This window comes from Protopterus annectens, chromosome 7.part1, assembly GCF_019279795.1.
Source record: "Protopterus annectens isolate FY-2018-M chromosome 7.part1, PAN1.0, whole genome shotgun sequence".
Lineage (NCBI taxonomy): Eukaryota > Metazoa > Chordata > Ceratodontiformes > Protopteridae > Protopterus > Protopterus annectens.
The window spans coordinates 5,904,884-5,927,727 of NC_056740.1; the positions used below are offsets into that span (position 1 = coordinate 5,904,884).

The window sequence follows — 22,844 nt, forward strand, 5'->3', positions numbered from 1 at the left end:
AGATGTTTAAACATAACAGTAATTAAGAACAGAGCAAATGGAAAGTTTGCATCTACTTCTGACAGAAAACCAACTTTCTCAAATATCTATTTACATTTTGACTACTGTCACCCTTACCATTGAAAAAATCGCTTGTGAAGGATCATATGCTTAGATTATTCAGATTTTTAATTATATGAGCTTTAAGGAAGAGCTTTTGAAATTAAAAACAAAATGATTATTCTCGTGACATTTGGACAGGTCATAGAATGAAGTGATGAGAGATAGACATTTGAATTCTAAACAAATTTTGGTTAAAGACAAAAATCATCATGCTACCCAAAAAGACAAATGACAAAATTAAAGCAATAATATTACCATTTACCAAAGATATTAACAATATATTACATTATTATATTATAACAATATATATATATATATATATATATATATATATATATATATATATATATATATATATATATATATATATATTATGAGTAAGAACTGGAATCATGCTTTCTCAAAGGAAATATAGTTTTTAGTAGAAATAAAAATCTAAAACACAGTTTAGAAAGATATTAAGAGTATGAATGAAAGAGTGAAAAATTAAAAGGAATGGCAACATCTGGCAGATGAAAATACTGCAAATACATTTTGATGCTACTAATATTGCAGTTAGTAGCTATGATTGACTAATAGGCTACACAGGCCACTATTATTATAACACTAAGGGAGTTTTTAACATAGCATCATATCCTACCTGTGATACATATTATATAGGCAATGTAAAAGTGTTTCATGCTCATGAATTTATGAATATATTTATGATATAAGACATAAAATAGAAATAATGCCTTATATAGACATTCCAATGAAGGTAGAAGTTTTAAAACATTTTCTTACTGAAATAGCTACTGTATAATATTAGAGAGGGGGCGTGGGCAACAAGAACTGAATACAGAGAATTAGTCTGGCATTTAAGGATAAACACCACAAGGCATCCATGTTTAAAAGAACATGTTTCTCTGTCTATTATTTTAAAATTAAGATAAGCCAAACTGTAAGATTATTCAAACTTTCAGCACAGCTTGTGTTTACTTATTATGTTATATATATATATATATATATATAGAGAGAGAGAGAGAGAGAGAGAGATACACATACACATTTTTTTTCTTGTTTAGTTGTCACTATCTAATTTTTATTGTTAAGATGACAAACTGCTGCATCACATTTTTTGGTTTATTATCATATGACCTTTTAAGGTTTGAAACTGAGGTCACGTGATTATTCGTTGAATATATTTAAGGAAGTGGTTCTTAAAAAGTTAATAGATTCTTATGAAATCCTTTTTCTTGCATGGACAAAAGGATTAAATCTATTAAATTGTGGTGACTTTTTATTTTTATTTTATAACAGTTTTACTGTGTTTCATTTTGTACAGTGCCTATTACTTAACGTAATCAACTTATGAGTGAAAGAATGTTCAGCTCTTTTGAATGTGGATAATGAAGTGTATTAGGACATCAAAGAGCCATGGAAAAGATAGCAAAAAGGGTAAGATATTAAATACAGTACAAAGAACCAATGTTGTAGTTAAACCAACATATTAAAATGAGCTACAAGTCTAAGATAGCAGAAGGAATGCCAAAAATATTAGTGTTTTCACAATGAGTATGTGAGATATTGTCCAAAGCACAGAAACTGATGTCTCATTTTGTTTATAAAGCAGATTTAATTATTAGCAATGCTAATCATGTATGGAACTGACAAGGATAAGCCATGGTTTAAAGATGAAAGAATTATCCAATCAACAAAGTCTCCAGCATGAGAAAACACTTACTGGAAGATTAAAGCAGATTAAAGTATAGAATGTGGTTTAGCAGTTAAATCAAAGTGCTCATTTGCAAATCACTGTAATACAATTTCCCATGATATTTAAGTTAATCTATTCACATTATTTAATCCCCTGTACAATAAACCATGCTTAAGCCAATAATCACCTCTTAAAACAAAATAAAATATTCCCATCCATTCACTCTCTCAGCTGCACTTCTTGGGTTAAAGAAGCAAATAAGCTAGCCACAAATCTCTTCTTTTGTGAGGAATAAGATGAACATTTTATTCACTCAGAGGTAAGATGAAATGTTTACTTATTTATTTAGTTAACATTTGGAAAGTCCAACTAGGACAGAGCCTATTTTCAGCAGAGGCTCAGGCAGAAACACTCCAGACACATGTCTTTGGAATGTGGAACAAAATTTTAAGAAAAATCATAAAAGTACACAGAGAAAACTTTTAAAATTATTCTGGCAAGTTACTCCTTAAAAAATGCAGTGATGCAGCATATAATTCACTACAAAGGATCCAGAGGTTATTAGTGTGTCATACTTGAGTCTATTCATTTTAGCTTCTGCCACTCCTTCTTATTTTGCCTTAAAACTTTCCCAGTATCAGTTTTTTTCTCAAGTAAATACTGTCTTCATATTATGTGGCCAAATTATTTGAGCTTTATTTACTATCAGACCTGCCAGTGAACACTCTATGCTTACCTTCTTTAATTATTGACTGATTTGAGCTTTTTGGAATACAAAGAATCCTGAAAAGTATTCCAAATACCATAGTAAAAAAACACAAAAGAAAATTTTCCCACCATCTACTTTCATACCTGCTTTTCTTACATTAATGAAGGAAACACACAAAACACAAATTTCTTCTTTTGTGAAGAATAAGACAACAATATTGTTTGGTTATAGAACTGTCAGAAAACAGTGTTAGTCCATTCAAAATGGGATGCTCTTGCTTTAATGGAAGGGATAACTTACCTAATGACCCCTTAGGACAAGGCACTGCAGCAGGGAGGTCAAACTTTGTTCGAGGCCACCAGACTTCAGCACTGAGTGTTCTAGGACATCCATCATAGATAACTGAAAAACAGCAAAAGTAAATATGATGAGCTGAATGCACCACAACAAAGCAACTAATGCAAGATATGTTGTTTCTGATGATTACCTATATACCTATGGTTAAACTTTAGTGCAATTGGCAAATCAATATCTGCCTTTATGTCTCCTACAATTTTTTTATCTGCTAGTAGGTTTTGTCAGCAATCTCAGTGAGTATTCTCACACATTTAGTCCTACTGTTTTACTATTTTTTATTGTCAGAATGCATTGATCTTTCTTCATTTGCAGCTGTGGAGTCATACCCAAACTCCCGTTTTCTATCTTCTAAATCTTCCTACCCAAGGAACTTTCTAGAGCCTGGCATTTAACTATGTTGGGTGAAGGCAACAGCCAATTTTATGAAAGCCATGCTTTTATGCCAATTCATGGATGAGGTGCAACTTTAATATTTTGCTTTTATGGGATTTAAGGTGAGTTTTGCTTTTTTTCTGCAGGAGAATGTTAGAGAGTCAACAGGACTTTGTGGTTTGGTGATTGTATTTTGTGACCTGCACCTAAAATAAAAGTTCAGTTTTAATCTGCCACAATTTATTTGGGAGCACTTTACACATTTATGGGCATTTGCACTAAATCCAAGACAGTATGACCATGGAGGTAGCACATTTAAGTAAGGTGACTGAAGGAGTAAAGCCTTACAGATGGAGTACAGCAAGTTTGTCCCTGAAAAAAGAAACACTTATTTTTTTTAAAACTGCTGTGTTTGGTTCATTGATCTGTTTGTTTTCATTTAATGGAATCGAGATTTCTGTAATCATCTGTGATATGTTAATCCATTTACATCACAATAAAACAGCATCAAACTGAAGGTACAAGATATATACCAATAAAGCTACAATTGTACATAACTATCAGTCTGGAAAAGTTTTGTGTGTGTGTGTGTGTGTGTGTGTGTGTGTGTGTGTGTGTGTGTGTGTGTGTGTGTGTGTGTGTGTGTGTGTGTGTGTGTGTGTGTGTGTGTGTGTGTGTGTGTGGATTTTCTTTTAACTTACATTGTGATTATTATTAGTGACAAAAGATGGCAGAGATTTGTTTTATTTCCATAGTTAAGCAGATGCATATGCATGCACATTAACATGTTATTAATGGCTTATAAAAGATTGGCTGGGACATTAATGGTTTATACAAACTTGTCAAAAAGCTCTAGATGGTTCAAGGATATTAAACAAGTCGCCCTAACACAGTTCGTCAAAAAAAACACATATCTTCTTCTGAGTACTTGAAACTTCAATGTGGATGGTTTTCTTTGTTAAGATATCCTAAGTTTGGAATGCAACATTCAAAAGTAGCAGCTTTCATTCCTATACATAACAAGGATTAATTAAATTAATAGTTCCCTTAGTTATTCTGAGGGACTGTTGGAGCTCTCATATGTAACTTTGAATCTTCCTATTTTTATCTGAACTACCCATCTAATAAGATACAGAACTATATAAATTGGTATTAGATAATGTATTAAGTAATAGGGTTTGGGTCAGTCATTTCAATTCCTTAATGCATTCTTTAAATCTTAGTAGGAATCTAAAAGGGAAGCTATCTTCTATTTCTAATGCAGTAAAAATATGTACTGTAGAAAATTTTGCTCTTGCAGCTTTATGCTTCCCTAACAAGTATCGTCTTACACTCATTCGCTGCTAGAAATAAGTTACTGAGACATACTGATAGCGCTTTTGTCAAAACATTAAGTAAAATGTTTATCTGCCTTACACTCTATTTGTTTTGCTTTCATCAGATTGCTGTCAGCTTTTTTGGAACATTAATCATGCTGAACAGAGTACCAATATATACACACTGTAAGCCATATAGATTTAGTATAAGCCATAAATGTTTAATTTTTAACATAATTGATTTACTTTATGTAATGAGCCATGTTGCAAGTAAAATTTAAAACAATCCCTTGCATATTTACCATGAGTATATATCATCAAGTTATATATTTTATTAAACACCTTTATTTCAGAAGAGATGTTTAGCTAAATTATTATATTTTTATTATTTTGCTTATTTTTGTCAAGTATAGAAGATTTATTTGCAATACATAAAGGTATACTGACCAAAAACATGCAGTGTTCAGAGTAAGGACTATAGTGGGGTCATGGTAATTACATTCTTTAAGGTAGAATACAGTTCAAAAACATGCCCACATTCCTGACCTTGTAAATAATAAAATACATTTGTTTTTTTGTCTTTGTTTTCCCATTACCCAGTTTCACATTAGTTCTCAAGAAAATTTGGAATGAATTTTGGGAAACATATGCAGATTCTACTTTACCCATTACTATAATATGGGATACATTTAAATGTTCATGTAAAAATATCTTGAATTATGAAATTCTAGCTATATGTCTTCTTCTGCTGTTGCTGCTGCTAGTACAAGTAATTTGAATTATAAAACATTTTTTAAGAATTGTAAACAGTATGCTAGGACACTGTTATATATTAAAGTTAAACTTTAGTTGAAAAACTCTGGGAATGTTTATGCAACACCAAAGAATTCAATTTTAGGTAAACTATCTAAAATTAAAAATGGAAAAATATCTTATGCCTTACATGTCCAATCACAGACAAAAGCTGCATTCTTTTTTAGTTACTACATGTGTCTTTTCTTAAACATATATGGGATAACCTTGGAAAAGAGTGCAAAAGTTTCCTATAAAATAGGTGTGAGTGTGTATGTTTATGTGGTACAAAAAAATTATCATGGCAGGGCTAGCCACACAGCAGTGTGAATGCTGATGGTCACTGTTAGTGTGACACCCTGACCCCAATGTGCAAAATCGGAAAGGGAGATTGATGCTGATGCTGATATTTAAACTTTTATGTAAGATATTCCAATAAATTATTTTATGAAACTCCATCATTACTTAAGAAACAAATAACTATATTAATGCTAATAAAACAGGAAAGACAAGTAGTTATGAGGAGCTCTGCAAAATTCTTATAGGTTCTTCCATTATAAGGAAACCAAAAGTTTATTTAAACAGGTCAGTATTATGCATTTAGATAATCAATATCACCTGAATTATAAAAAAATAATTGCATTGGTTTTAAAACCTTAGAAGGAACCACACACCTCACCCCAACAAGTATATGCCCATTTTTCCTATTAAGACTGATTATAAGCCACATACATATTTATGCACTAAATGGCTTGAAAATATGTTATATATTTTGGTACATCAAGAATAAACATGCTTATGTTCTTTTACTCAGCTTTGAGTGCGTGGAAAGTTTAAAGTATTACAGAGCATGGCAGTTTTAATGTAACAACTTCAACAATTTTATTAGATAGTGAAAACAGTCCTTGATAGGCCTAATTAGTCTTATTTGCCATTTTAGATAAAAAGACATTCCTGAGATTCTTATACTATATGATAACTGTATCTCTAAAGATATACACTAAGCCATATAGTATAAAATACATTGGTCACAGAGCTCAACTAAAATTTCCATTTTGAGTGGTACTCAACAGTGACATCATTTCTCACCTCACCTTTCTGTGTTAACCATGGAACACCTAGCCTGTAAAATAAGGTAGTTTTTCTTTTAGTTCAAGTATATTGTGATTATATACAAAGTCATTTTGAAACTATTTTTATTCACCGACTATATTATAACATTGCCTAAACTATTATGCTTACTTTATTTTGAAATTACTAACTTGGTGATTAAGTTTGCTAATAAACCTTACTGTAATATTAATATACATATAGCACAGATTTATTTATTACTTGTCTTTTGAGTGAATGGAAGTAAGATTTCCAAAAAATATGATACATGTGAAGAGTCATTATTTAAAAGTCACACTATGCACTTCTAATAAGATACTTTAAACAAAATTAGATTATCATTGAAAACATTGAGTGACATAATATTGAAGCAACAGATTGCAAGCATTAGCTTTGAAACTCACTATTACTATGATGATTCTTATGCCCCGATTTTTATAATCCTTAAATTATATTCAAAGATGTCAGTGAAACCCAAATCAAACTTTGGTTATATTAAATAGCATTTTTGCAGGCAAAACTAAAAGTGGGATACAATTTTCTAGTACTAAACCATGCAAAACAATGAAATGATTATCATAGCTCAGAAAAGTGTAGAGGGTATGAACTTAAATGGTAAAAATAGTTGCCTAGAACTGGATTAGTCCACGTAACAAATGGTCTTAAAATATTTTAAAGATTTTTCTCAGATTAAAAATATTTCACAGAGATTTGTAATTATATGCATACATTTCATTTCAAATTATTAAAGTTGGAATGTTTAAAGTATTTTATTTAGTCTCATGGTCTTTTTTATGACTAAATGTAAACTTAAGTATTACTGTGAGTTTCTTCTAAGCACTACTGGATACCATTTGAGCTAAGGTTTTGAAAAATACAATAGTTAATGCTACTCCTTTTCTGAACAATATAAACCTAAAAGATCTTGTTTATCGACTGCAAGCTGCGGGTTCTATAGCATACTCAATCTCTATCTTGATCAATAGAACTATATCAGAAGCCACTATCCCCTCCATCTGGAAGACATCCCATGTTATACCACTCCACAAAGGGGGCAGTTCCACTGAACTGTCAAATTACAGACCTATAGCTATTTTGTCACCCCTGGCTAAAATTATGGAGAAGTGCATCCATAAAGAACTCCTGAGTCATCTCATTCAGCACAATCTCCTGGCTAACTCGCAGCATGGTTTCAGACCATTCCACAGTACAACCACAGCCCTCCTCTCCTTCTCCAATGTTATTAATCAAAACCAAAACAACAATCAACTTTCTTCTACCCTTTTTCTTGATCTCTCCAAAGCCTTTGACATGGTCAACCACCAACTACTCATACTCGCACTTAAACCTATTCCCCTAGATGTCTAGGCTATCCAGTGGTTCAAATCTTATCTGAGTGGTAGACAACAGGCTGTACTATGGCAGAACAAACTATTTTGATTCTACCTGTCACCCTCGGGATCCCTCAGGGCTCTATATTTGGACCCCTATTATTTTCTATCTTTATTAATGACCTGTACATAGTCATCCCAATAGCCACCTGCATTCAGTATGCAGATGACTCCACTTTGATTTGATCTGCTACCTCCCCTTTAACTCTGCAGACTATATCCCAAAATGTTTTTAATACTGTTAAAAATTAGCTATGTAATTGATGTCTCCTATTAAATCCTAACAAAACGAAGCTACTGCTTTTCTCCCCCACTCGTAAAGCCTCCGCTCCAGCCTTTACTATAAAAATCTAAAAATGGCACTGTCATTGTCCCAGATCCCTGTACCAAACTCTTAGGTGTAACAGTTGATAATAACCTCAAGTTTGATATGAATATTAAACATACTATTAAAAAAGTTAATAAAAAGCTTGGCTCACTATACAAGATCAAAACTTTCCTCACTCCACTAGCTAGGATAGTAATTGCCCGTATGCATCTACTTTTCACCCTCCTTTATGCATCCCCTCTCTTCACAAACTTGAGTAAGTCTGACCTTAATAAACTCTCTAGCTGCTTTAATCATATTGCTAGATTTGCCACTGGAGCAGCATACAGAACACACCACTGTCTGAACCTAAAGAATCTAGGGTTGCTAGAATTGCCTATCCAACTTCAGTACAATCAGCTAATAGTAGCACATAAAATTCTCTACCAACCTGAAAATACACCCATACTTACAAAAATGATCACCCCTTTCAGAAACCTCAAGACACTTCGCTCATCCAACAAAATACTAGTCCAAACCCTCAAAAGCAACAACTCATCCGGAGACTCTCTATATGCCAACTCTGTTGGCAAAATATGGAACTCACTTTCTACTGAGCTTACTTCAGAACCTGTTCTAACCCAATTCAAAAAAATCTAAAACAGTACTTTAAAAGGCAATGGCTATGTCCTTGCTCTAATCCTGACTAACTCTGTCAATATAAACATGTGCTAAAGAGGTCTTTTGGCTACCCCTACATTGTTTCCTAATTGTTACTCTATAACAAATCAGATTTATATATGGCAGAATGAATGACTGTTATCCTATGTGTTGTATCTATAACAGTGCTTTAACTTGTTTAATGTAACAGTTTTTCCTGCATGTATGTATGGAGCTTTTCTCCCCGGTCCTCTGCTGAAAATGGACAAGTATTCAGTCGGATTACCTCGGTCAACAAATATAAAATAAAAATAAATAAATAAATAACTAAATAAATAAAGCCAAACCCCTCTAGCTGTGGACTTGCATGTTTCTGCCTTCTTATGGCATCATCAGCACAGCATAAGAGAAATGTTTGACTTTTGAAAACACAGGGTTGTCGTACCCAACTGATATCCATAAACATTAGGGTGTCTACAAAATATCCCAATTAACAAACTAAAACAATGAGTAAAAAGTTCACACAGAGAAACCAATTAGTTAAAAACACAAAAAGAAAAATCTAGCAAAGCTAGAGTTTCCACTGTGTGATACCTTAAACCTCTTGTGTCAGAGGCAACATGGCATCGTGCCTCTGACACAAGAGGTGTAAGGTATCCCATGTTGCCTCTGACACAAGATGTTTAAGGTATCCCATGTTGCCTCTGACACAAGAGGTTTAAGGTATCCCATGTTGCCTCTGACACAAAAGGTTTAAGGTATCCCATGTTGCCTCTGACACAAGAGGTTTAAGGTATCACACAGTGGAAACTCTAGCTTTGCTAGATTTTTCTTTTTGTGTTTTTGACAAATTGTTTTTTCTGTGTGACCTTTTTACTCATTGTTTTAGTTTGTTAGTTGGAATTTTTTGTAGACACCCTAATGTTTATGGATATCAGTTGGATACAATAACACTGTGTTTCCAAAAGTAAAACATTTCTCTTACGCTGCACTGATGATGCCACAATAAGGCAGAAACATGCACGTCCACAGCTAGAGGGTCTGGCTTTATTGGGCTGAAATTGTCCATAAAATAGACTAAAAAGTAGAAGTAAATGTCATGGACATTCAGAATTGCCATTTAGCTGAAACACCTGAAATCCTTTAAAAGTAATTTGCGTATATCCCATGTTGCCTCTAAAACAAGAAGTTTAAAGTATCACAAAGTTGAAACTCTAGCTTTGCTAGAGTTTTATTTTTGTGTTTTTAAACACTACTCAGAGTTGTTAAATTATGTATAGGAATTAGTGATAACAAAACTGACATTGCTGTTTGGTGGTCAAAAAGGGACAGGGTTCATATTTTTCATCTTATCTATAGAATATTCACCTATGACTTATACCTCTATCACAGAATAATCAAATAAGGAATGTAAAGTCAATTTCAATACTGTATTAAAGACACTCTTCTTCCTTTACTCGAACATATTTCTTATTCTCAAATCAAACTACTTCTTATTTTGGCTTTACCCAGTTAGGGGTCACCACAGCAGATCAGCCGTTTGCTCATAACTGGCAGCAGAGTTTTACAGTGTCGAGTTGCCAGCCTAACACCCAACCTTCCACAGAAGGCACACACTCACACCTAGGCCCAATTTAGAGTGTCGAATCCACCTACAGCATATCTTTGGGATGTGGGAGGAAATGAGCACTCAGAGGAAACCCACGCGACAACAGGGAGAACATGCAGTCTCCACACAGAAGGCACCCCAGCCATGTTTTAAAAATGCTGTAAGTTTACTGATCCTCCTGCTGAAATGGATGGTATATTTTACTAGACAGCTTCAGTTTCGACAGTTAATGATTCATAGAAAAAAAAAGATATTTTATAAATCTTATTCAATATGGATTAATGCTGCAAATGTTATTTCAGGTATGAGACAGTAATAAATTAATTATTCCACATTATTCAAATTATTAGATTTGTTCTCTGTTCATGTCTTATGCAAATTAATTTTTTTATAAAAATATGTATTTGTATTAGCTATTATGTCCATGACCTGGAGATTCTTTTTCCCCTCCAGTAATCTAAGTTTCCTTTCATTTCCTCCCACTTTCTTTTATTAAAATTCAATACATATATCTAAAAATGTTTACGACACGGCCACCTTCTAAAAGAGCATCATAACCAAAATATCCCATAACATAAACTCTCACAGACAACCAATGTGGATTCCAGTCACATTATTTAAACCATCTGAGCCTTACTTTAAAGGGTTTCTTAATGTAATCACAAAGGTAAAATCTTCTTCTTCTTTTGGCTGCTCCCATTAGGGGTAGCCACAGCGGATCATCTGTTTCCATTTCTTCCTGTCCTCTGCATCTTGCTCTGTCACATGAACCACCTGCATGTCCTCTCTCACCGCATCCGTAAACCTTATCTTAAGCCTTCCTCTTTTCCTGTTACCTGGCAGTTTCATCCTTAGCATCTTTTTCCCAATATGTTCACATATAGCATTTTATGATATTTTGGAATGTACATAGATCATAAGTAATATCCATGAGTATGATACAACTATTTAATCACATATAATAGTTGTTTTTACTTGACAAGGCATATGTTAATATAGTATGATGTATATATATGAGAATGTAAGTCAAGGATATGATTGTTCATTAGTCAAATATTCTCTGTTTCTGAATTTCATTTTTGATATTAGTTATATGAAATCTGAAGGCTTACAACATTTATAACAATATTTTCATCATATAGAGCACCTAATGATCCATCAGTGCTCTTGACAAGACATATATTAATATGTGTATATGAATATGAAATATGATAATTATTGTATATATATATATATATATATAGGTATGAATAAAATCAAAAATAGTTTTTAGCAGTTTCTTATATACTGTATAAAGTTGTATAAAGTTGTATGATGGCTTTATATAGAATTAATATGAACTTACATGCATGATGAAGGGTAGAGCATATACATACATATATAGACTTAAGGTGGCTCTAGATAAAAATAAAAATAGAGCCTAAACATGAGAATAATACATTTATGAATTGCTTTTTTATATCTATATAAGTTAATATTGGCATTGGAAGTTTAAGTATAGATTTGCTGGTTTTACTATTTTTTATATAGTTTTAACATAATTAGTAAACAATTATTTATAGTTATTATTATCAAGTTAGATATAGATTATTATATTTTTTATGATATGAATATATATATTTTGCATTATACTTGACAATATATAGGGTTGCTATGCATCAAACTATTTATTATTTATTTGTGTTTAACAGTTCACAAACTTTTTGATATACATTGTATTACTTGAAGCTGATGATCTCAAAAGCCATATAGCACTAAGTGTTTTTAAGTTACACCCTGGTATAATTAATTGAATAAGTGAGAACTAAATGTTATTGGTTAATATGAATTAATTTAATTAATGCTTTAAGATATAATGAATGTATTCTAATCAATTTTCATTGAATCTGAAGAAGTGTGCCTTTGTGGATGCACGCGAAAGCGCTTATTCTCCTGTTTTAAATAAAGAATTGTCTTTTTACGTGGTGGTGGCTTCCAGTTTATACTACATCTTTTTCCCAATATACTCTGCATCCCTCCTCAGCACATGTCCAAACCAATGTAATCTTGCCTCTCTGGCTTTGTCTCCAAACCTTCCAACCAGGCTGACCCCCAGTGCAAATCTTAACATCTTTAACTCTGCCATGTCCAGCTCTGACTCCTGCCTTTTTGTCAATGCAACTGTCTCCAACCCATATAACATAGCTGGTCTCACTACCCTCTTGTAGACCTTCCCTTTCACTCTTACTGGTACTCGTCTGTCACAAAACACTCCTGACACTCTTCTCCACCCACTCCATCCTGCCTGTACTGTCTGCTTCACCTCTCTTCCACACTCATCATTACTTTGAACTGTTGATCCCAAGTATTTAAACTCATCCACCTTCACCACCTCTACTCCCTGCATCCTCATCATTCCTCTATGCTCCCTCTTATTCACACACATATATTTTATCTTAGTCCTGTTGACCTGCATTCCTCTTCTCTCTAGAGCATATCTCCACCTCTTCAGGGTCTCCTCCACCTGTTTCCTACTCTCACTACAGATCACAATGTCATCTGCGAACATCATAGTCCATGGGGACTCCTGTCTGATCTCGTCTGCCAACCTGTCCATGACTATTGCAAATAAGAAAGGGCTCAGAGCTGATCCTTGATGTAATCCCACCTCCACCTTAAACGCATCCGTCACTCCCACCGCAGACCTCACCGCTGTCACACTACCCTCATACATATCCTGTACCACTCTTGCATACTTCTCTGACACTCCTGACTTCCTCATACAATGCCACAACTCCTCTCTAGGCACCCTGTCATATGCTTTCTCTAAGTCCACAAAGATACAATGCAACTCCTTCTGACCTTCTCTGTACTTCTACATCAACACTCTCAGAGAAAACATCACATCTGTAGTGCTCTTTCCTGGCATGAAACCATACTGCTGATCACTAATGATCACCTCCCTTCTTAACCTAGCTTCCACTACTCTTTCCCATAACTTCATGCTGTGACTGATCAATGTAATCCCTCTGTAGTTACTACAGCTCTGCATATCACCCTTATTCTTAAAAATCGGTTCCAAAACACTTTTTCTCCAGTCCTCAGGCATCATTTTACTTTCCAAGATTTCATTAAACAATCTAGTTAAAAACTCCACTGCCATTTCACCTAAACACCTCCATGCTTCCACAGTTATGTCATCTGGACCAACAGCCTTTCCATTCTTCATCCTCTTCATAGCTATTCTTACTTCCTCCTTGCTAATCCACTGCATTTCATGATTCACTATTCACACATCATCCAACCTTCTCTCCCTGTCATTCTCTTCATTCATCAGCCCATCAAAGTACTCTTTCCATGTGCTCAACACACTCTCCTCCCTTGTGACTATGTTTCCCTCATTATCCTTTATCACCCTTACCTGCTGCACTAGCTTGGTCCCTCTGACTAGCCAATCGGTTTAGGTCCTTGTCTCCCTCCTTAGTGTCCAACCTTTTATACAACTCTTCATACGCCTTATCCTTAGCCTTCACCACCTCTTTCTTTGCCATGCACCTCATCTCCTTATACTCCTGTCTACTTTCTTCATCTCTCTGACAATCCCACTTCTTCTTCGCCAACCTCTTTTTCTGTATACTCTCCTGATTTCCTCATTCCACCACCAGGTCTCCTTGTCCTCCTTCCTCTTTCCAGATGTCACACCAAGCATCACAAAGGTAAAATACAAATGTTTTACCTCATGTCATCTATTTAGTTTTCTTCAAGTACTGCAAATGTGACCCGATTATTTATTTATTTACTGATTGAAATTTGTTGACCAAGAAAGTCCACTGGGTCAAAAACCCATTTTTAGTTGGGGCCTGGGGAGAAAAGCTCCATCCACAATGAGTAAAATAACAGCATCAGATTACAGCAGATAGGTAGTTAAACAATTTTAGAAAGAGTTTAAATTATATAAAAAATATAGCCAAGAATTACCACATCATAGCAAACTTTTTTACAAATACTGTAGCACCTTCTATTTAACATAGAGGTGAAGATAAAGACATTTTGTAGAAAAAAGGAAATTATATTTAATTCAATTTAAGTACATTGCATTAAAAACTGAGATAAACACTAGTACCCACTCACTATATGTATGTATATATGTATATATATAAATATGTGTGTGTGTGTGTGTGTGTGTGTGTGTGTGTGTGTGTGTGTGTGTGTGTGTGTGTGTATATATATATATATATATATATATATATATATATATATATATATAGGTTCTTAGGTAGGTACTAGGCTATCTGCCCAAGGGTATTTATAAGCCTAGCCAGAGTGTATCGGCTTTCGCTGCCCCATTGATTAATTAACTGATTCTCTGTCAAGCAGAGCCAATGAAGTGACCCCAGGGGTATATTTTCTGCTACTCATCCACTCGTCAAGGTTTCTCTTGAAGAGTGTTAGTGAGGGACTCTGCCTAATGTAGTTTGGAATTTTGTTCCAAAACATGGGGAGTCTCTGTGACAGGAATCTATCCCTCTGGCATGTTCTCTTTATTGTTGTGGCGAGGTTTAGCTCACTAGAGCACGTGGCTCGCAGTGACTTGGATTTCCTTAGGTGGAGCATGTCCATCAATTCTGAGTTGGACATGACTTTGTAAGTCAGGCAGAGATCACCTCTGAGTAAGCGATATGCCACAAAGTACAGCCGGAGTTTTTTCAGTCGGGCTGCATAGGACATGTGTTTAAGGCCAGTAATCCTCTTGGTAAGGTACCTTTGTGGTCTTTCCAGCAGTTGGAAGTGTCTTGTGAGGTACATCCCAAATGGGGCATTGTACTCTATGATGGGCCTAATGAGTGACGAGTAGTGGGGCACTATAACCTCTTTATTTCTAGAAGTGAACCCTTTAGTAATTAGATGGGCCACATAGAAGGATTTCCTAACTAATTTGGCTATATGATTATCAAAGGAGTGATTACTATCTACCTGGGTCCTCAGATCTCTTATTACCTCTTCTGTATTAAGGGGGCTGCCACCTATATATATATATTATATATATATATATATAATTTTTATTTTTTATTTTATTTATTTATTTATTTATCATTTGTTGACCGGGAAAGTCCGACTAGGTTCCACAGAGCCTGTTTTCAGTGGAGGCCGGGGGAGAAATGCTCCAGATATATATATATTTTTTTTTTTACCATGGAATGAGTTAGGGAGAAATAGGTGGATTGGTCATTAGTGACTGATTTATTATTAAGTTAATTTATCATTATGTTCAAAAGGTCTTGAGGTAGGATTTAGATTTAATGTTTCTCTTTCAGATCAAGCCAGATTAATTAGCTTCTGGTACTTTCTGCAACAGCTTGCTCTATAATTTATAGTATACTTCTCTTATCTTTAGCAATGGAGTGAAGTAAAATCACACTGCTGTTGACTTTTGATAGAAGTAAATTTACTTAACACTTAAGTATTATGAAACTAATTAAAACACTAATTAATGTGCTGCCATTTTAAATCAACCATTAGGTGGCATGTGACAGTCACATGACTTACTGACACCTTAAGTGGGCTTATAATGATAAAGGAATGAATACACTTTATTTTTTGATTACTTTTGTCTCAGAAATAACAAGATTTCATCAAAATCAGATGCTGATGATGTCTCATTATTTCAGAGATGAAAGTGTTTAAAAAATAAAGAGTACCCATTCCTTTAACCTTGTGAGCTTGGTTGGTACATTGTAGATTTACTGATACTTTAAGGGGATTTGAAGTCTGACAATTTGATTTTTGTACTGTAACAATTATGTTATACCTCTGCCTTACTAAACTCGAAGTATATACTATTAAACATATCTATGAAAATCATCTACATTTCTCCAATGTCTGAAATATTTTGTTGAAGATCAGTGCAATGTCACCTTCACAGCCACTTTGTGTAACTTCTGCAAAAGGATTGTCACAACCGTTGCACTGCCGGCCAGTTACTCCAGGTCTGCAGTGACACTGGCCTGTTTCTGGGTCACATGATCTAGTAAAAGAGCCAGTTGGATAGCAGTCACATGGTAGGCAGATATCACTTCCTTTAGGTCGATAATGGAATTCCTAAGGCACAAAACAGAAGCAACATTTTAGAAATGTATCATTGCTCAAAAAATTAAACACAGTTGAAAATCATGGGTGTAATATTTTATTTAAACTTAGAGACAGATGGCTCAGAAAAGACAAATGAGTCATGATGGAAAATTTTATTCCAGAGTAAAACAATGATGCTTTCATTATGCAAGACTGACTCCTCTAATTCAGGCAGCATTCAAACTTTGAAAGCAGACCTTGAAAAACTATTAAATATGAACCTGAAAAGAACTACTGCTAAATTTAAAAATTAGGAAAATGAACTCAAGCAGGTTGCATTACTTAATGAGGCAGAACGTAAGAGATTTCATTAAGCCCATTAAATTAATTTGTCTTTAGGTAGCCACCTGTCCTCTTTAATTTTACATTACTAGGTGTATACACTATGTAGCACAATAAACATTAATGTGAACAATACTAATATGCTTTAATTTTACTTATAAAATAATAAAAATGAAGTCTCACATAAGCACTCGGGTACCTTGGACTTGCTAATCCTTCTAAGAAGTGCCCCAGACAGTAGACTACATTTTAAAAAGTCACAGCCATTTGAATAATTAAAACTAGTCAATGATCAATGTTTAAATACATACTTTCAAAAGTATATGCGCATTCAGTTCAATAGGAATTATTGTATCATACTTCTAAATATGCATGTTTCTTGTTCTCAAGTATAGCTTTTAAATATTCTTCAGTATATTGTTCTGCACTATTTTGTTATTGAAAAACACAAACATCTAAAACTGGATTTAGCCATCTGATGTACTTCAATGAAGTGCTTAGCTATTAGCTCAGCTTAGTGCTGTTAGGGTTCCTACTAAAAAAGCTCTCAGATGTTTCTGTATTGTTACCTTAACTTGACATGAAATTTTGGCCTACACAAAATAGTGGACATCTAAAATGACTGCCATACAACACCATATTAACATGCGTAAAGAAAGCGCTTATCTCAAACTTCTTTCCATTCATATTGTATCTCACTTGTAACACTGCTGCTGTTATACATACTACCTAGAATTTAGAGATATCATGTAAATTACTTGCCACAGGTAGGTCAATTTATGTAATCCATGAAAAATGTGATTTAGAGGCAGCTTTAGTGGTAATATGAAGAAGATCTCATTACTGCCTCATTTACATGTCTGTGAATGTTATTTTTCTACTACTAGCATTCTCAGCCTTGTGAAAGCAGCAGCATTTACAAAGGTGGCCCATGCCTTGCATTGGCATAGGCACCTCATACTCAGTCTCTCACACACACAGACACACACACACTCTTGATAGTTTACTTAATTTTGTAACCACTCAGGCAGACACACACACACACACACACACACACACACACACACACACACACACACACACACACACACACACACACACGCACCTTCCTATACCTCTGCAGAACTTTTCTGAACTTACTTGCACTTTGATTTCTTCCACTGAAGTCACTGCTTGACAACCATCTGTTGACGGTAGATAAGGTTTTCCACCATCCATGGTAATTTACACAGCCAATCAATTCTCTGAAATGTTCTAAAAGGTAAATCAACAGCACTGGGAATTTCTGATAGAGAGCATATGGCTAATTAGCATTAGCCACTCACTACGATTGGCATATGGCTAATTAGCATTAGCCACTCACTACGATTGGCATATGGCTAATTAGCATTAGCCACTCACTACGATTGGCATATGGCTAATTAGCATTAGCCACTCACTACGATTGGCATATGGCTAATTAGCATTAGCCACTCACTACGATTGGCATATGGCTAATTAGCATTGGCCACTCACTACGATTGGCATATGGCTAATTAGCATTAGCCACTCACTACGATTGGCATATGGCTAATTAGCATTAGCCACTCACTACGATTGGCATATGGCTAATTAGCATTAGCCACTCACTATGATTGGCATATGGCTAATTAGCATTAGCCACTCACTACGATTGCCTCATTATTCTCTATCAAGGCTGATGGGTCCACCAATGGCACTGATGCTCCTGCTGGTGAGACATCACTGCTGTAGGGCAGTCTCTGAATTGGAAATAGTTATCATGAGGGGAAGCCATTAGTAGTACGGCTCATCTCTTGCGGTAACCCTTTCTAAATTCCAGCCACTAAGTATCGAGATAAAAAATAGCCTGATCTGCATTTTCCTACATTCAGCTTTCGTTTCCTACAGAAGCACGTAGTCAATAATGTCGGTTTTAACATTTTGAAGTTTTCCTGATTCATCCTCACACTGCCTGCTTCTAGATAACATAATATGGTTGATTCTTGTATACACTATCTCATCCTGAGGCAGTTTAAGAGAAATACTTTCAGATGTGATGAGATAAAGAGCTGAGTGCAAACAAACTGCCTGTGCTGCAAAGAAAATCTGCTATTTGAGCAAGAACCATACGAAGTGGTTAGTCCAGACCAAGAGTAATATCTCTGCATAAAACTATACTTTATGTATTAGAAATCATGAGAAATTTATAAGAGCTTGATTTGGGAATTACAGGTTGACCTGAATGAGAAGCCATTGAAAGAAAGCTTGAGAAATAAGAAATACCCGATGAAAATTTACATGTTTTTACTTTTGTTGTGGCACAGCAACCGAAGACTGTACAAACTGAACAGGAATGCTGGGTAATAGCCCTGTTTTTGTGCACCATATTTTGGCAATTTATGACTCCCCAAGCAGCATCTGGCTACAATCTAATACTAAGGTACCTACTTTTCTTGTCAAAATCTTTAAAATTAATAAATGTACATCCTTTATTCTTTAAGAGTTGTCATGACACATAGAAGACATCTACATGCAAATTTTTTAAACCCCACTTTGCTGAAAGAGGTACCCTCATAAGCATAAGTGTACTTAGAAGCCAGTAAAGCTATACTAGCATACAACACAAATAAATAATACAAAAAAGCATGGACAAGGGGTATGCAACATAGCTATCAGTGAATTAATTTACTAACTCAGTAAAACGCAAACTCATTCCCTGTATTAGCACTTGAAATAGATGCCAGCTGTCTGCTTCTGGACACAGTAACTAGTCCTTCATCAGACATCAAGAATAGGAGTGCCTACAGCATCTCCTCTAAATTGCGTATAAAGCACACTACCAGCCTTAAACATGTTGCTTTTCAAAACAAACTGCACTAATAATAATAATAACAGTAATAATAATACCAGTAATAATAATTTGGATATTTATGACCAATACTACTGTATGAAGTGTTGATATCAGTAGTCAATATGTGCTATACATAGCATTTAAATAGCATTTATCTTGCAGAACATTGCCTATATCCCAAAAAAATTGGGTGCTTGCCTCACTGGTGGTTTTAGCCCATAGTCTAGGAAATTAGGCTCTGTTAGATAGACTGCTCTTGGAACAATCAATCTCAGGAATGGGTTACATATAAATTTTGTATTTTGGAGATTCCATAAAATAAGGGGCATCTTAAAGTAGTGATCTGAAAATATGAATTTATATTTTTTTCCCATAACTATTTTTAAAAATACTTATGCAGGGAGTAAGCCAGCTCATATGGATATCTCGGGTCTATAGCACATAGTCAAAGTTACGTAACTTCGAACACCTAATGGTCGAACCATTATGTTCGACGTTACATAACTTCGACTACCTAAAAAAAAAACACAACGGACAACAAAATAAACTGTTGTAAGCAGGGGGGAAAGCCCCCCCCCTGCACCTCCCACACCCCCACTACTTAAATATACCAACTCTGAGATTGCACCACATTGAAGTGAATGAAACCTCTGCCTATGGAGATTTCCATTCACATGCTCAAACTTTTACAAATTCGAACATATGGTCTCAACCATATGTGGTTCGAACTTGTAAAAGTTTGATGATGTGATAGGAACCAGGATATCTCTACTGGAGGGGGCTACACCTCCTTCCTTTCTAATTACTTAATCTATGTCCAGATCATGTCGCCTTAAAGGAAGGAATGTAAGGTCCCATAAACATCAATGAGTTAAACAATTTATCAAGGCGCAAATGTGCATACCAGTAGAATAATGCAGTTTAAGAGCAATACTATCAGATGTAATGAGAAAAAGAGCTGAGTGCAATCAAACTGCTTATCCTGAAAGAAAATCTGACATTTGAGCAGGAACCATGCAAAGTGGTATCATGGGGAAATACGAAGTAAAGATAACTTAGAATTACAGCAAAATGATGCTGCAAAATGATTGGCAGTGGAGTTTTACAATGGTGAGTTGCCAGCCCAGCACCCAACCTTCCACAGAAAGCACACACATGTACACACTCACACCTAGGGCCAATTTACAGTGTCCAATCCACTCACAGCATGTCTTTGGGATGTCGGAAGAAACCAGAACACCTGAAGAAAACCCGCACATCCACAAGGAGGACATGCAGACTCTACACAGAAGGAACCCCAGCTGAGTATCAAAGCAGAGAATCTCTTGCTATATGAAACACTGCACCAGCGCAGCCACCCAGGGGTGGGTGACTTCCTGAAGGATATTATTATGCATTTCTTGGCATTTAGTTTAAGTCCATGGATCTAACATGAGTTATTTGTCTGTGTCAGCTCTTCCAGAAGAACATTTGTGTTGGTAAGGTATCATATGCAAATTTAGTCAGCCAGAGGCCATTGACATTAGACTTGATTTCAGAGAGATAAATGCCAAAAAGGAGCAGTCCAAGGACCGATCTCTGAGGGACTCTACTTGTGACTGGCCACTTTGCAGAGGTGGACTCTCCAATTCTGACTTTGTGTGTACTGTCTGTGAGCCAAGTTGGCTATCCACTGGATGAAACAAGGGTTTATACCTGACCTCTTGAGTTTGTCGAAAATGCCTGCATGGAGCATTGTGTCAAATGTCTTGATCAGGTCAAGGTAAGCAGTGTGAACACTTTTGCCTTCATCCATTGCTTTGAAGACCATCTCAAAGAAGTCCACCAGGTTGGGCAGGCATGATCTGCCCTTTATAAAACCAAACTGGGTTGGGTACAGTGTCTGGAGGTTTCCTATGTCATTATTGGTCATTTCCAGGATAATTCTTTCCATGGCTTTGCATATCAGAGTAGTGAGACTTATGGATCTAAAGTTTCCATGGTCTGTTGATGGCCCACCTTTTACAGACCCTCAACCAATATATCATAATCAGCCACAGGATGTGCAACTGTTTCTAGCTCTATGCTACAAAACTTATCTTTATTTGTATCTCCCCACCTTTTCTACAGATTTTGTAAACCAGCGATTATAGTCTACTGTCTTCAGCTGCCATTATTAACTTTTCATTTTTTTAGTCTAAATTCACTTCTCCTTAGCCATTCATGCATTAAACCTTGATCAGTTTTCTGTCCTTTTTTCTAGTCATGTTCTTTATAGTTGTTCTTTGCTTTTTGGTGCTTTCTGTTGCCACCTGCTTTTGTTACTGTTCTGTTGATTTCCATTCTTGCTCCTTTCCAGAATATTTCTGCTAATCTGAGCAAAGATGTCATCTTAGAATTGTTTCAAAGACATTTCTTCCCTGAAGTCTTCAAATCCTTCCTGCAACAATGTGACTGTTCCCCTTTAAAATGTCTGTACCTTGACTCGGCTGTTCAGTATTTCAGTGACAAATTCCTCAATATCCTAAACAACCTAGGTCCCCGTAGAAAGACCCAATCTAACTCCAAGCACATACCATGGCTTGCCAATGACACCAAGCAGCTCCTCAAACAGAGCCTGGTCCCTATACCACAATAGCAAAAATCTAGACTACCTTCTCACCTAGTCAGTTATGCAACTTTCCCAAAAAATGAATCAGGCACGACAGAAAGATATACTATACAACAATGCAGCAAAAACACCAAATCAATCACCAGAAATTTTGGGGAGCCATCAAACAAATACTAAATCCTGGACAGAGCACAACCCCAGCTCCAGCCACAACAAATTCTGCAGATAGCATTGTCTCACAATTTAATTCATGCTTTTTCAACTGTATACTCTCCTTAGTAAAAAAACAACAGCAAGACCCCCCCATCTATTCATAATCAATTAGACCGAACCCTCAATTATTTTTCATTCAAACCAGTTCAAACTAATACTATCCAGAAACATCTTTCCAAACTTAAGCCTCCTCCCTCACAGCTAATCAACTCCCCAATGAATTTCTAAAGCTAGCAGCAGATGAAATCTCCTACCCTATATCTCTCCTAATAAACCGTTCCATTGCTGAGCAGTACATCCCCAAACTCTGGAAAGTCTGTTATATCATCCCTCTTCTCAAAGGCAGCTCCTCTACTGAGCTCTCAAACTACAGGCCAAT

General features: G+C 35.4%; 1 protein-coding gene across 3 annotated transcripts in view; it reads right to left on the minus strand.

The window, feature by feature from the left end:
* Positions 1-22,844, minus strand: part of CELSR3 (cadherin EGF LAG seven-pass G-type receptor 3) — a 1,979,827-nt gene that overhangs the window by 423,663 nt on the left and 1,533,320 nt on the right. For all 3 annotated transcript variants that reach the window (XM_044078523.1, XM_044078522.1, XM_044078524.1), the window contains exons 15-16: positions 16,316-16,499; positions 2,808-2,909 (exon numbers count right to left, since the gene is read on the minus strand). In XM_044078523.1, the coding sequence (XP_043934458.1) occupies positions 2,808-2,909; positions 16,316-16,499 (286 nt within the window). The remainder of the gene's footprint in view (positions 1-2,807; positions 2,910-16,315; positions 16,500-22,844) is intronic.